At 40.6% G+C, this 15678-nt stretch overlaps 1 protein-coding gene across 5 annotated transcripts in view; it reads right to left on the minus strand.

Moving 5' to 3' along the window:
* Window positions 1-15678, minus strand: part of Ice1 (interactor of little elongation complex ELL subunit 1) — a 55058-nt gene that overhangs the window by 13715 nt on the left and 25665 nt on the right. For 3 of the 5 annotated variants that reach the window (XM_005335189.5, XM_040273769.2, XM_078018521.1), the window contains 5 exons: window positions 14446-14532; window positions 11120-11529; window positions 4644-9428; window positions 3336-3504; window positions 522-682 (listed from right to left, as the gene is read on the minus strand). In XM_005335189.5, the coding sequence (XP_005335246.2) occupies window positions 522-682; window positions 3336-3504; window positions 4644-9428; window positions 11120-11529; window positions 14446-14532 (5612 nt within the window). Of the gene's footprint in view, window positions 1-521; window positions 683-3335; window positions 3505-4528; window positions 9429-11119; window positions 11530-14445; window positions 14533-15678 lie in introns of those variants that run through there. The other 2 variants (XR_013424544.1, XR_013424545.1) reach the window with 2 other exon arrangements.

A 15678-nucleotide genomic window follows, 5' to 3' on the forward strand; every position in this document is an offset into this window, starting at 1 on the left:
ATGAACAAAAAAATGCCAATCTAAATACTATTTCAACACGTTAATAACCAAAGGAAAACAAAATTAATGAAAGGTAATAAAAAAACCATGTATTCAGAACAAATACAAATTCCACTAAGAAAAATATTAAGTTCAAAAAAGCCTAACAAGAAGAAATTTAAGTATCAATTTTTCCACCTAAGCACCTATTGTAGAGCCAAATATTTTATAGCTCTTCCAAGACCTTTACCCATATATACATATGTATGAATTTCATCATTCATAAACAAACTATGTAATGTCATCTGTATTGGGGTATAAAACAATTGTTAAAGTAACACAATCTGCAGTTCTACAATTATTCCTGGCCTGTCTCATGAACATTTAATGAATAAAATGCATAAGCTAAGGATAAAATGATATTTCAAAGGACCTAATGTGTAGATGCCTATGAACTAATGAAAAACTACACACAAAGCCAGATAATAACACCTATGTAAAAGTTTACAGGTAAGGTATTATAAGAAATAAAAACAGCTCACCTTTTCCCAATTGAGAAAGGCTCTCAAGCAGTTCAGAACCTCTCCTTTAGCACGTTGCCTGGCAACCAACTGCATGGCTGTACTCATCACCGAGGGAGAGAGAAATACATCATGCCACATGTTGGCAATAAACAAAGTCAACTTCTCAGACTCTGGAAAATCTACAAGAAAGAAAACAATACAATAAACCTCTGTGTCTGATCAAGTGAATAAATTACAATTCAAGAATAAATTTTACTTATTTCACTGGTGCCTGGTAACACTGCATCCAGAGCTGAAGGGAATGCAAATGAATGGCTGAAAGCTCTGCTCTTGGGAGCTATATCAATATCAACTCTTTTTTCCCCCTACATTAATATCTTCTCTTAAGTTATACTTTAAATATATTGCACAAAAGTATAGCATTGTATGAAAAAGGAAAAATAAGCCAAAACTCCGAAACAGAAAATTCAGCAAGAATCCTCTCTCCAAATTTTCAGTCTCAGACTCTTCATTTGACAGTTATCACTGCAGGGAAGTTAATGTATTCATACTGGCTGAGCTTATGTGCAGAACACAAAGTTTTTGATTTGAAGAGTTTTTCTTTTAATGAATTCTGAATGCCAGGATTTCTGCTGCAAATACTTTCTTTCACATTCTGGTTCTCCTTTTAAATTAACTGAAGTATAGTTTATATACAATAAAGTACTCTCAATACACAGTTTGATGACTTTCAACAAATGAATAAGTCCATGCAACCATCACAGTCATAATGAATACTCACCATCCCCAAACTTCTAATTCCAACCCTGAGTCCTCTCACCCCCAGACTCCAAACCTCTGACCTACTTCTAGCTACTATAAGTCAGTATGCCTTTCCTCAAATGTTTACTGATGGACTAGTGTAATGTGTCCTCTTTTCCCATCATGTGGCTACGTGCATCAACAGTTTGTTCCTGTCCTGCCAAGCAGAACTCAGTTGCCTGGGGGAGCACAATTTGTTTCCATTCACCTGCTATTAACACCGTTTCCGGTTATGGGCCATTATGAATCAAATCTAGTACAATATTTGTATTAGAGTCTATGTAAGGATACGTCTCTATTATTGTTGTACTGTACCTAAGAATGAAATGCCTGGGTCATATAAGTGAATGTCAATTTTATTTCTTTAAAAAAAGTTTTCCAATGTGGTTATACAGATTTTTATACAGTTTGTCCTAAAGGCTCATCTTTTTCATTTCCTCTGTTCTTATCTATAATTTTTTTTTAAAAAAAGTAGGTAGCTCAAGGCATAAACTCAATGCACTATTTTGATCTATTAATTAAGTCCTATGTTTATCTGATGGAATTTCTTCTTTTCACTGGACTTCACAGATTCTCTCTGCCTGGAATTCTCTCCACATATATACCTCTTCTATATCTTCACACCTCAAATTCAAAAGTCACAAAGACCAAGAAGACTTCCCTGACTCCTGTCAGGTGCCGTGGCACACACTGAAAATCAAAGTAGCACACACTGAAAATCCCAGTGGCTCTGGGGTTGAAAGTTCAAAGACAGCCTTAATAACTCATCAAGGACTTAAGCAACTTAGCTAGATTCTGTCTTAAGGGGGGGGGGGGCGCTAGAGATGTAGCTCGATGTTAGCACCCCTGGGTTCAATTCCTGGTACAAAAAAATTTCCCTAACTCCTCAGACTATGAAAACCATCTTCCAAAGTATAATTCATTCATTCAACAGATGGTTAATGACTGCTAACAATGCATTTATCTGGGGGTAAGGACAGTGTGTAATAAGACAAACAAATTCTGTCCTTTCAGAATATACATTCTAGTGGGGGAGAAATGGCAAACGAAAAGATGTATGAGACATTGATTAAGTGACATGAAGGCAAAAAGAGGAGAATAAGAGAAAATGACTAAGGAAGGATGTGAAGTGTAAGTAAGCCCTAGTGAAGTTGAGGGAAACAAAGAGAAATCTTTGAAAACAAAAGACTGGTGAGAATGAATTTGCTGTGGCTAAGGAAGAACAAGAAAGCCACATGGACTTGGCTGAGCCCACGTCCCTCTCCCCTCTACCACCTGTCACTGCTAAACCCAAAGAGTATTCATGTGATGCTACTTGGTCTTTCAGTCACACCCGCATCTGATTTTGGTCACCGAAGAACTCTTGGCAAGCACCTAATCATGTTTGCTGAACAAATGAGTGAAAGAGTTAATGCAGAAATAAAGCAGGCAGAATTTAAAGACTTTCTGATGCACTAATAAGTTCCATTTGCGTATCTGTTCCCTATTTAAAAACACTGATGACGTGATACAAGGAAAAAGGACTCCTGATGTGATTCCTGAGTAGGAGCTAAAGAAATAGTAGTGAAGGGAAAAGATAATCTCAAAACAACCCTCGGCCTCAGAGGCCTTTTCATCTCTCTCTGACACACTTCTTTCATTAGCTTAAGAATTCATCCTACATGTGCTACCCTTTTCAGTTAATGGCATAAAAGTGTGGTTTGCCATTTTAAAAGTGTTCCCATATTTCATGTAATTTTATCTCGTCCTAAAGCAGCAACAAAGAAATAAAATATACAGTAATGAGGGAAACTCTAATTATACACAAGTGGAAGTGTTATGTGCTGACACAAGTAAATTTAAGTATTTTTCTCTACTGAAAACCAGGTGCAGTTAAGTATAGATAAAGCTATTTATGCCCTTTAATAAATGCACAAAACACAACATTACCTTAAAACATATGTGACAGACAGCTGAAAGGCATAGATCTACATACAAAGTAACAGAGCAACAGTATTTTTCTCATACAAAATCGTCACCATCTAAACATACCTTCCTTCAGCAGACTATAGCAGAACAAGCGAGCTCTTTCCAGGTCTCCCAGTTGCCGGCAGATGCCCACATACACTCTGCACAGGGCATGGATGTAACTGTGGTCCCTTGATGTCTTCTGAACTTTTAGTTCTGAGAGAATAGAGTGAAGCAAGCAGTCTGCCAAATGCTGAAGTGGAAAAAAATAAATAAAAAGGCAATGCACATATAGTATTTATATTTAGTCTACCTAAAATAGCAAAAGATAGCATAATTTAGTATCTATTGGAAAAATAAAACTGGAAAAAATCAAAGTTGCACAATAAAACGATAACAACTTCCCAATATGGAAAGCCCCAAGTTCGGCACAGGGGTAAAAAATCCCCTTGCTTGTCTGCTGCCTATGATAGGTAACACTACAGATGCCAGATTGCAAGTATAAACGTTACTGGCTGTCTAGTTTCACTTCTACAACTCAAATCATAATTTCCTAGTGGGTGCTCAAACAATCTGTGTGCATGCATGTGCGTATGAAGCCCTGTGTTCTAAACTCTCACAGACCCTACATATTTAGAACTAAAAATACTTGGTGGTATTTTTCTTGCTTAGAAAGAACAGCAGCATGAAAGGACAATTTGAAAACTCATTCACTTGAAAAAAACACCCTTTCAAAGCTACTTGCAGTGCTCTTTATGCTCTCTGAAAGTAAGCAATCAAAACCAAATCAACAAAGTACTTATGCCTCGGGGACTCCGAGGATGTGCACATAACCACTGAGCCCTGGAGGTCACCTACACGAGGTATCACTGGATAGTAAGAAAACATGCAAGTTTTGAAGTTTTAACAATCTGTGTGTGTAAATCTGCACAATCCCTTTCCTTTCCTTTTAAAACAAAGAATTTGCTCCTGTCTGATTTGTGACATCCATTACTGAAAAGCCTTTCTGTAAAACTCTCAAGCACTTAAAAGTGTATATACTGGTATTCAATGAAAAGAAAGATCTATTGAGTGATAATTTGATGCACTAAAGGAAATCACTTTAAGCCTTTAAAAATGACAAGATTAAGTTGAAATATGCAATTTTTGTCCTGACAGATTCTTCTCCTCTAAAATTTTAAGTTGTTTAATTAACACAAATGATCAAACCTCCAGTGTCTTATTTCAAATTTATAAAATGTTGACAGAAGTAAAAATTTGTCTTAACAATAACATACATAATTCTTAACCTGTGAAATTGTGCTCAGGGTCATCTGCACCTCTTTGTCACAGGAGTCATCTGCCTTGAGGACCTGTAATTCATAAAGCACTTAGAGAAAAGCAGCCACATACCTTTTTTGCTGTGCTAAACTCATACACAACTTCTTTCTCCTGGTCTCGCATTACAGGCTTTTTGGAGATGTTTCCCACATACACATGACTACGAATTACAGGTAGCAGGTCAAAAGAAGACTCAGCAACTTTCTTGAGAGCATGAGCTATGGCTGTGCCTTGCAAGTCCACGGCTTCTTCTGTGCTGACAGACAACCGTGACACTGGACTGCCAGCTGGGACAGAACTCTCCTCCTCTGACATGACAACTTCAGCCTGAGGGAGGCTTCCGGGGAGGCTCTTGTGGACTTCTTCTGCAGGGGCTCCCCTGGTGTCTGGTTCTGGGGACTCACTGTCCAGGCGCAATCTCTTTGCACTCTTTAGTGTGGAAGCCGACAGTGCTCTTTTCCCACCTGACTCCTGCTGAGTCCCCATCTCTCTTGACCTACCTTGGCTAGCATCACTGGCAGAGCTACCCCCTGTTTTGATGAAAGCAGTCGATTTTGAAGTGATGGCTTTGAAGCCAATCAGAGCACTGAGGGGCCCTGGTGAGGCCTTACTGTCTGCAGAGGAACCTCGGGAAAGCTGGATGTTCCCCTTGAGGATGTTGAGGGTCCGGGCCCTGGCAGATAACTCTGGGTACATGGTATCAAGGATTTTGACAGAATTCTCTTGAGCCCCTCCCCCAGCAGTGTGACCAGGAGCGCCAGGTGGGAGTCTGCCGGGCACAGGAAGTGCATGCTTTGGTGTGGCTGCACAGAACTGCAAAGGAGAGGACACTATCCTGCCACTGGTTGTTGCAGCAGACGGAGATGGAGAGGGCCCTGGAGAAGCCCGCTGGGGGTCTTCTGGCCATGGAGATATCATAGGAGGCACTGGAGTTTCACATGAGGGAGTAATCTGGCCAGCAGGAGAGGCTGGCGGGGAAGGACTAGAACTTGATATCAGAGGAGAAAGTGGCTGTGAAGTCCTTGGAGGTGTTGCTATCAAAGGAGGGAGCAGAGGAGGCAGAGGAGGACCCACCTCTTGCCGTATCTTGCTCAAAGTGTCAGGAGAACAATCTGTGGGAGTAGAGGTATCTGCATTTGCCAGAATGGGCTGAGTTTGACTTCTTTGAGTTTTGGTGTTACCTCTTTCCCCCAAAGGCAACTGAGGAACCTCACTCTGATGAGTTTCACCTTTGCCTGATGCCAAAGTCTTTACTGGTTTGTTTGACTGATCTTTGTTTGACATCTTTGATCGATTCTTATTTTTACCAGATGGCTCTAGTTTTGAGTTATAATATGTGTGATCAGACGCAACATTTTGAGTCTCAAATGTTTGATCGTATATTTGAGAACTAATCCATATGCTGGGCTTAACAGGTCTGTTCCGCAAGCGACTTTTATCAAAGTTGGTACTCTGACCACTGTTTGAAACATCCTCTTGAGCACCTGAAAGATTACTGCCACAAGGAGGCTCCTGAAAGGGAGGGCCCATGTGACTGGTCTCTGGGGACTTCTCCATAGAAGTCCCTGAAACAAACTCAGCTTCTAGCCCTCTCTGATCCTGAGAAACAGCTACATCCCCAGGAGCATCACACAGTATAACCTGGTCCACATCTGGTGAGACAGACACACCACTGATGATTGTCCAGTTGTCCCCCTTTTCAATGACAAGATTCTGATCCTTATTTATAAGTACATTGATAACTTCTGAGGTCACTGTGGATATCTGACATTGAAACGTTGCCTCTGCCTCCCCACCAGAACTGTGCTCTGTGCTTGGCTGCATTGTGGAGTCAGGACACAGGGTCAACGGCCCCCCTTGTTCTGGCAGGCCCTGCTCTCCAATGTCAGGGGGCTTGGCTGCATCCTCAGGTGTGTCCCCAGGATGAGATCCATCACTCATGGGAGAGTCACTTCTGTGCCCAATGGTGGTAAGTGGGAGCAGTTCAGGGATATGGGATGTGGAACCAACTGCTGCCTGAGATGGGGCTTTTTCTTTCAATTCTTCAGTTGTCAGGCTATCAGGGATATTTACAAGAATTAAATTACCAGTTTCTTTACCATTACAGTCCTCAGAGTTTGTCTGCAGTTCTTGCCCAATCTTGGTGAGAACTTCAGATAGTGTTTCCAAAGAACACTGAGCAAGTTGACTTGGATCTTTTAAAGAACAATTATCTTCTTCAGATTCAACCCACTCTTCGGAGGTCTCAAGTGTTTCTTCTTCACAGGATTGCTCCCTACATTTTTCTTCGGAGATTCCACTTTGCTTTAACTCTTTGTTCATTTCTTTGTTTGGGGTTCCTTTACTAGAACATTCTGAAACAGAATTCCCTGAACTAAAATCCTTTAGCTGACAACTTTCAAGAAACATTACAACTTCTGATGTAGAAAGTCTGTCTATGTCAGTGAAAGTACTTATGTTAAAATCTTGCAGAGCTGAGGTCAGATAAGCCACCTCTAGGGAAGGTCTCACCTCAGTTGCTCCAGCCCCTGGATCTCCCAAATCTTCCCCTGGGTCACTGGTGGCACTCTGTTGTCCACTCCCCAGCATGGACTCAGTCTCATGCTCACCCTCACTGCAGCTGAAGGCCTCACTCCCCTCCACCTCGGTCTCCTCCTCTCCTCCCTCCCGGATGCCTGTGTAGCAGTATGAGGTGCCAGGAAGACTGCTTGGGGAGATAACTGGTGTCTCCTCATCTTTTCTGCAAGACGTTGAAGAAAAAGCAGCATCTGTGGTGACAATGCATTCGGGAACGGTGCCACTAGGCATTCCAGATGCCAACTTTGAAAGCTCAGGAACATTCTGTGGTGTGCAAGAAGGGCTTGCAGCAGTCAGGGCCTCAGTGACAGGTCTTGCTATAACTTCACCGGGCACTTCAACGGGACAACTTCCTGACACCCTTGCTTCAGCTAGAGGCAGCTCACTGCCCTCCACCCCACATAGGTCTGAATTTGTGGTGTGAGGAGATGGCCTGGACTCCCTTACCTCTCCCTGCACTGAGTCTTCCCTAACAGGGTCTTGGCTTTGGATGAGGATGTTTTCAGATGAGAAAGACAACTTACTATTTGAGGAACAATCAAAATTTCCTTCCAGTAAAGATCCACTTGGAGAACTGAAATCTAGTTTTCTACAAGAGGCAGAAATTTCTGGTGAAGTGCTTTTCACAGTAGCCACTCCCTGGAGGTCTGATGTCACCTTGTCCCCTTTTCCACATTTCACTGCAGAAGAACCATCATCAGCTTCATTACCACAGTTTTCTGCTGCTGAGGTGGGCTCATTCCCAGGAAGTCTCACATGTTCCAAGTGAGCACTTTCAATCTTTTCAGGTCTTATCTGCTTTGTGATAACTGACACTTGATTAGACAGTAATGAAGCAGTGGCCTTGAATTCTACTGGACAGTGATCTTCTCTGGGAGATTCAAGCATGGCTGATGAGTCTCTATTCTGTAATGCTGACACTGGCTTTTCTAACTGCTGATTAGTCTTTTGTTCATGTTCTGAGGAAGCTCTCAGACTCTCTTCACCACCTCTCCTTAATAAATCACTCTGGTGCCAGGAAGTGCTTTTAACAAGACTAGAACCACTCCTGACTGAGCCAACCCGAGGAGCTACTAGTGAAATCAAATCTGATTTACGAAGTGTGAGCTCAATTCTTGGATCTTGAGTTTCACACTGCCCATCTTTTGTGACCTTCCTAAACACTGACTGAGAAAGTGAGTAGACTTCGGGCATGCTTTTCATGATATTTGTATGTTCTCTCTCCCTGCTCTTCTGTTCATCAAAATTAGATGCTCCCAATTCAGGACTCAAAGCACCCAAGCTATTCTTCTTCAGGTTGCTTTCTCTTACAGAATACTCTGGTGGCTCAGACTGCAGAAGTAAGGTGTTAAAAGTTTTAGTTGGTAACTTTTGTTCTGAATGATGAGGTTCAGTAGGGATTACTTGAGTTGGAATATCTGCTTCATTAACGTACTTTAATCGTGAAGAATGGGGATGACTGCGAACAGACACTGGTACCGAGGTAGAAGAGGAACGAAAATTGGCTTTAGCATCAAGCCCTGCCAGAATCATCATATCTCCTGGATCATCCTCCTTAGGTTTAGGTGACTCTCCCACAGTGGACCCTTGCACATCTTCTCTTTCCTTTGCCAATTCTCTAGATATTCTCTGAAAATGGCCAGAACTTGCTACACAGTCTGATTCAGAAGTAACTTCATCAGGAAGGGTCCACTTAGTGAATTGTGATTTGGGTGAGCCTATCACTTTGGATGAAAGAGTTTTTCCTTCAGATCCAGTGATTTCACTTAATGGCCTCTTGCCAATGGGAGAATAACACAACCCTGACTTCCCAGTGGTCACCTCCTTCTCTTGGGCTATGCTGCCCGACAGCTTCTCAACCCAGAGACCCCTAGTGGGCTTATGAGATGTCTTCTCTGACTGAACCAATTCTCTAATCTCTACCTGTCTTTTGGCCTCATCTAAAATGTCTCTTTTTCTATCACTCATGAATTCAGTTGAAACTGTCCAGTGCTTTTCCCGAGCTAAAGAGGATGTAGTTGTTGAAGGTTCTCTCAGTGTTGTTGTTAAAGTCTCAAATCCAACAGCTGTCACTTTATTTACTGCCAATTTATTTAGAGCCTGGATAGCTTCATGTGATTTGGACTTCTCCTCCCAGATACTATTCTCTTTACTTTTTCTAGATAAGCCAAAATAATCCTGTGATTCAGTTGTATCATCTTCTGAAAGAGAGTCAGCAGAATTTTGTAGCTGGGCCGAGTCATTATCGCTGGAATCTGTATACTCTCCAAAGTACGTTTCCTTAAAACAACATGAATTACACTAGTTAAACTCTCATTCAACAGACTAAACATGACTATCAAATCAATTAAATGTACTTAAAAAAAAAAAATCACATGCTTCCCAAAGAATTCCCCACCCCCAACCAAAGAATTCTTAAAAATCAGCTTGGGAAGTGCTGTTTAGGCTCTGGATCTCTGAGAATGGGTTGACAGCTTCTGCCATGACACTATCCACCATCTACTTAAAGAAGCCTGCCCCTTCCCAGAAACTCCCACCCTATTTTCATGGCTCTCCCACAGCAAACACCCTCCCAAGCCCCACTTCACACAGGGTCCAGGGTTCTGTGTGTTCTTTTAACATTCTTATTTTCAAACTCTTAAGTGCTCATCTTCAGACAAAAAGGGTGCCTGGACACTGAGATGGAGGGCCTCTGGCTCCACAGCCCTCCATCTCATCTCCCTATCAGGCATCAAACTCACTCCCAGTGACTCTCCCTACATGCCAAGCCTCACTACTTCTCCTGCCACACAGCTCCTCCCAGGGCTCCTCGCAAGCTGTTCTCCCTCCCCATCCTGTCCATCTAGACGTCTCTCATCTGTGTTAACCACCTCAACCCTAGGACATCAAACACCTGACTTCTACTGATAAGGAAAAGATGGACTGAAGACACCATAGCTGAAACAAACTTGCTCTTCTGGAAGCATCTTTCCCTGATTTGAATTCAGATCATCTAGTCTCCTGGCTTTCCACCAGGGCCAGCCACAATTTTTATTCTCCTTTCCTTGCTTCTCCTCCTCTTTCTGCTTGCCTATGGAATATTCCATAGGATTCTGACTGGGTCTCCAACTCTTCCCTTCCACACTCTCTTCTCCATGCCATCAAGGGCCAGGTGGGTCCACTACACTCAAATGCCCACAGATCCTAAGTGTCTAACTCTTTAAAAAGTTTGGTGTGGGCTCCTATTTCCAGAAGCACTTGTGCCACCTCCCCAAAAGCCAGTAAGAGCTCTGTCCTCTCAGGCAGGGTGTGCTCAAAGAACTGTAGAGCTCAGCCCAGTAGGGCAGGTGCCTGCTCCTTTACTGGTCCCATCTCCACCTGACAGACAGGTGCTGCATCTTGATGCTCTGTACTGCCAAGGCCTGGCCTAGTGTCTGGAATATAACAGACATGCCAGAATTTTCCTTCAGGAAGCCACCCATTTATCTGCTCCTCAAGCTTGAAGGTATGAAAATGTGCTTCCTAGGAAACTTACTAAGAAGCCATCACAAAGCATTCTATAAACACACAAAAAGTTGATGAACTCCACTGAAAGTGGGAAACTGCACAGGCCTGTGGGCATGGATGCTACACTGGGTTTTCCAACCACTGTGAACTCCATGCTGTCAAGGTCATGCTTTATTCATTCCAAATCTATGTGCCATGCACTAGCAATGAAAATACACACATAAGACACAATCATTCAACAAAAAGCTTATAATTTAGTTGTGATTGAAGATAAATTACAAATGTAACCCTAATACACACTTAAAAAGAGTCATGCTGATCTATGCTAATGCAAAGGGCATTGGCTTGCCTTAACTTCTCCTTGTTACTTTTTAATAAAGTATGCTAAAATATGAAGTCTCGCCTAAATCAAATTTTGAGTATCACAGCCACATTAGGAGAGAGAACACACCCAGGAGGAATTCAAATTTAAAGAGCAAACTTACAGGTGCAAGTGAAGAAGGTAAGGAGCTTAGTGGGTGTGGTGACATCAGAGGGGGTGAGGGCACTGGAGACAGAAGAGGAGGAGGGAGTTTGAAGAAGTCAATTGCAGCTTGAAGGTCTTCATCGAAAAACTGCCTATGGTCAGATAAGTGAGTCTGGTCACCATCATCACCAGTTGACACTGAGACCTTAGTATTCCCATCCTCATCAGAAACATGGTCAATACTGTGGTTTGCTCTGCCAGGCCTCTCTTTATTCACACTTCTACATGAAGCAAAGTCACCCTCCATTTCCATAGACAGTTTTGTGAGACATGTCTGCACATCTGAGGCCCTGAGAGGACCGCCTTGTGCTGGAGGTAGTGTGCCATCTTCCCCAGATGTTCCAGATGTATCTTCTTTGGCAGGTTTTTCTGTGGGGTGAGGATTTAAAATGTCAAGGAAATTTAAAATAAAACAAAACCTTATCCTAATAGTTCAAAAGTGCCTGCAATGGTTACTTCAAGTAAGTAGAAATACTTTTTAGTAGAGAATCAATTTATAAACATTATCCTATAAAAAGTGAGAGAGGAAGATGAATGGATGGACAGATGAGACAAACCCATCCAGCCACCACAGGGCCACAGCAGGGTAATGGCCACACTAACCTACAAAGGCTTTTATGAAGCTTGGCAATCATACCAGTGGAATCTGGCAGAGAAATAATTCTGTGCATACAGGTTGGGACAGACAGTATTTTCTCTTTTTGAAAAGTGATCTAAAGTCAACCCACATCAAGCCTACTCATGCCGCAAATGAGACCTCACTAGTGCACATGAATGCTTTGTGATAATGCATCTGAAAAGTAAAACGCCAACCCTTTTTGGTATACGGATTCTGATGAACTTCAGCTGTACTAATTATTAGAAAAGACATGTATCCCAGGAAATCATTACAAATCACTATGTTATATCCATAAACTGTACAAGTGTTTTACAGAGGATTCAGAGCTCTTTGGAGAAGAGGCTAATTATAGGACTGGGAAGAGAAAATATAGCTGAGACTGAAACACCTTACAGTGCCAGAAAGCAAGTACTTTAAATATGATGGAGTATGTCTGAAGCACACAGGAGTCACTCTGGAAAAATTCCAAATGACCAAAGCTGGACCAATTTAAGCAATAATTAAGGACAATATGAATAGATTGAATATGAATAGGACAATATGAATAGGACAATATGAATTCTATGCATAGAATAGAACAATTACCTATGACTATATGGAAATATAGGTTATAAAGCAAATAAATGGAGAAGAAACAGTTCTTTTTTACAAAAGAATTCTAAATAATAAATGCAGAAGAAATGAGAGAAATAAAAAATCATCTAGTAAACACCAAAGTAGTAATTATAGCAGGCAAATCCATTACTTGGGTAAATTATGTGGATGACAGTTTAATAATCCATGTCCACATCACCTATCTCCATGATGTTTCCCTGAGCAGAAGGAAACATCACTACTGTGGTGTCCACACTACAAATACACACCATCAATCCACCATGAGAGAATACCAGACACACAGAAGGGATAGGCTTTCTAAGAAAACATGCTCTCCAAAAGTGTCAAAGGAAAAGGAGAGGAATGGTCAAGATGTAGAATATTAAAGGAAGATGACTGCTAAAGGCAATATGGGGGTCTGGGCTGGATCCTGGAGGGAAAGGAGAAATAGTGGGGAAACTTGTGAAATTCACACGAGGTCTACAGTTAACAGGATTGATTGTATCACGTGTTCCAGTTTTCATGACTGGCAATGAAAAATGTTAAAATTGGGAAAATGAGTAAGGAGTCTAAGGGAATCCTTCACATTATTTTTGTAACTGTTCCATGTGAAAAGAAAAATTTAAAAAACAAAAAAGACAGTCTATGGTATATTAAGGTTCCAAAGATGCCATGCTTTCTATTCTCCCTTGGAAAAGTTCAGATAAGCAATAGAACTTAGCCCTAAAATTGTGATTTTAAATGAAAGCATCAGATTAAACGTTCACATACACTACTCACTGGTATAGAAGGATGAAAAATATCTACAGGCTGCTTCTGCTTGAACAGATGAATTCTTAACTGTAGAAACTAATTTAGAAATTGCAGGTACCATTTGATTATTATCAATGTTACTATCTAGAAAGTGAACTGAGGGAAAAATCTATTTAGAAAAACCCACTGAATATGTCTGTGTCAACACCTGACAAGTTATGAATCCAGCACAACCAAGAACCAACATTTGCCCATTACTGATCTTCTGAGGGAACCTTGCCTTCAGAAGCCTGTAGGAAAATTAGGTGCATGTGCTTCTACTGATTTAGATCTTTAATGATCTATCAATTTATAGCAGCTTATTAAGAATTGTAATGCAAATAATAATAATAATAATAGAGCTCATGTATAATGGCATAATTTGGAGTGAACATACTTTATATACAGAGTTATGAAAAATGGTGTTGAGAATGGATAATTATGATTATAATGCATTCCACTATTGTCATGTATGTAAGAAATTAAAAAAAAAAAAAAAAGAAATGAGTAAAATGACAAGAAGTAAGAAGCACTAGAATGTTACACAAGTCTGCTATCTTTTTCCCTTCCACTAAACATGTCTAACATCAAATTCCAGATCTGAAATCCCGAGAAGACACGTGCAAATATGACAGAATGTCTCCATGTCGTCTTACTGAAAATCAAGGAATTCAGTTAGCAGAACTGCTGAAGTATACAAAACATAAGTTAAACTGCTGGTGAACTAACTGAACATATGAAATAATTTTTAAAAAGCTGTGCATCCTTCAGTCTTCCACATGTACCGGCCAAATATGCCATTGTTTTTTTATCCTTCCAGTTTCTTTGATGTTCTCTTTTTTTTTTTTTTTTTTTTCTTTTTTTTTAAATTTTTTTTTTTTTTAAAGAGAGAGTGAGAGAGGAGAGAGAGAGAGAGAGAGAACTTTTAATATTTATTTTTCAGTTCTCGGCGGACACAACATCTTTGTTGGTATGTGGTGCTGAGGATCGAACCCGGGTCGCATGCATACCAGGCGAGCACGCTACCGCTTGAGCCACATCCCCAGCCCCTGATGTTCTCTAATGAGACCTGTTATTAAAAAATTAAAAGCTAAATGAACTGACTTAAGATTAGAAGGCACACTGAAGGAAAAGAAGTTTGGTACAATAAGAACTGGCCATATAGTTGCTTTTATTCCTCTAACGTTAGATCCAGGAGATATTAAAAATTACAGGCCACAATGCCCATGGTAATCTTTCTACTTTCACATATGAAGCTGCTTCCATAGCTACTCTCTCACCTGGGACACGTCTGCTGCCTTCATTGGGTAGTCGGTGTGCTGTATTTATACAGAGCCAAAGTTCCTTCAGGAGCAGTTTCACTTTTCCTGTGAAAAAGAATAAAGCGTTAAAACTATCTTATTTAGCTTAAATATGCCTGTGTGAAATCAGGAAGAAAACTAGGTATCCAAATATCTTCCTCAAACTCAACCATTGTGCACAACTCAGTTAATTATGGTTGGAAAGGTATACAGTGCTTTAGCTAGAAATTAACTAGCACAGATTTCTTTGTTTATTTTTGGTGCAGGGTTCGGGGAACACTCAAAAGCCCCAATTTACTTGGTCAAAGGCTTCATCACTTTTATATACACCCTGGACAGATGAGTCCTGGGACCACACATGGTCTCCTGAGTGCAATTAAATGGGGAAGGGATGCCTAGTTAATGGGTACAGTATAGGGGACGAGGGCTCTATATGTTCCACAAGAATAACAGAGAAGCATCCCTCAGTTAGATGAGGCTATCAGCAAGGTCATCAGCTGACCATGCTGAAATTCACCTAGGTGATGCATGGGTCTAGAAAATCCAAGGATGGACTTGAGGAGAAGTGAGCTGGAGGCAAGATGTGTGGATATGAACGTATCAACAGGGAGAAGCACATGGCTTCATAAAGATTGGAGTATTTATACATTTTCTTAGGATCTAGATTCTCAGTATAATTAAGAAACGCTGATTCAAGTTGAAAGGCTAAGGAAGTAACCAAGACAGTGTTGATGAAATTCATAAGAATATTACACTAGGGTTCTGAAGCTTTTTAAAATTGTTATGTATACAAATTCCAAAAATATCTTCCCAAACAAAACGTATTTAAGAAAATATAAATATGAATATCTTATGGTGAAATGTGCATAAAAAACAACCCACATTAGTAAAAATTCAATGAAAACTAGCTTTAACTATGAGGTAATTTCAGGCCATCTCAGAATTCAATTATAATTTCCTTAAATTTAAGTTTCTAAATTAACCTTAAATATCTATTGAAATTAGTAACATCTTCAATCCAGTTCAAGAGGACATAAGAGACTAACCTTTTAAACCAAAATATCTCCAGAAAAATCAACCAAAGATTTTTAAATGAGGTTAGTTTTATTTGAGATCAAATTGTGTCATTCCAAAAATGAAGCCTCCAGAAAGGCAACCAGGACAAACATGGAAGTCACGGTGACAACAGCTGACCATTTCCAACCTCTCGGA

The sequence above is a fragment of the Ictidomys tridecemlineatus genome, chromosome 1, assembly GCF_052094955.1.
Source record: "Ictidomys tridecemlineatus isolate mIctTri1 chromosome 1, mIctTri1.hap1, whole genome shotgun sequence".
Lineage (NCBI taxonomy): Eukaryota > Metazoa > Chordata > Mammalia > Rodentia > Sciuridae > Ictidomys > Ictidomys tridecemlineatus.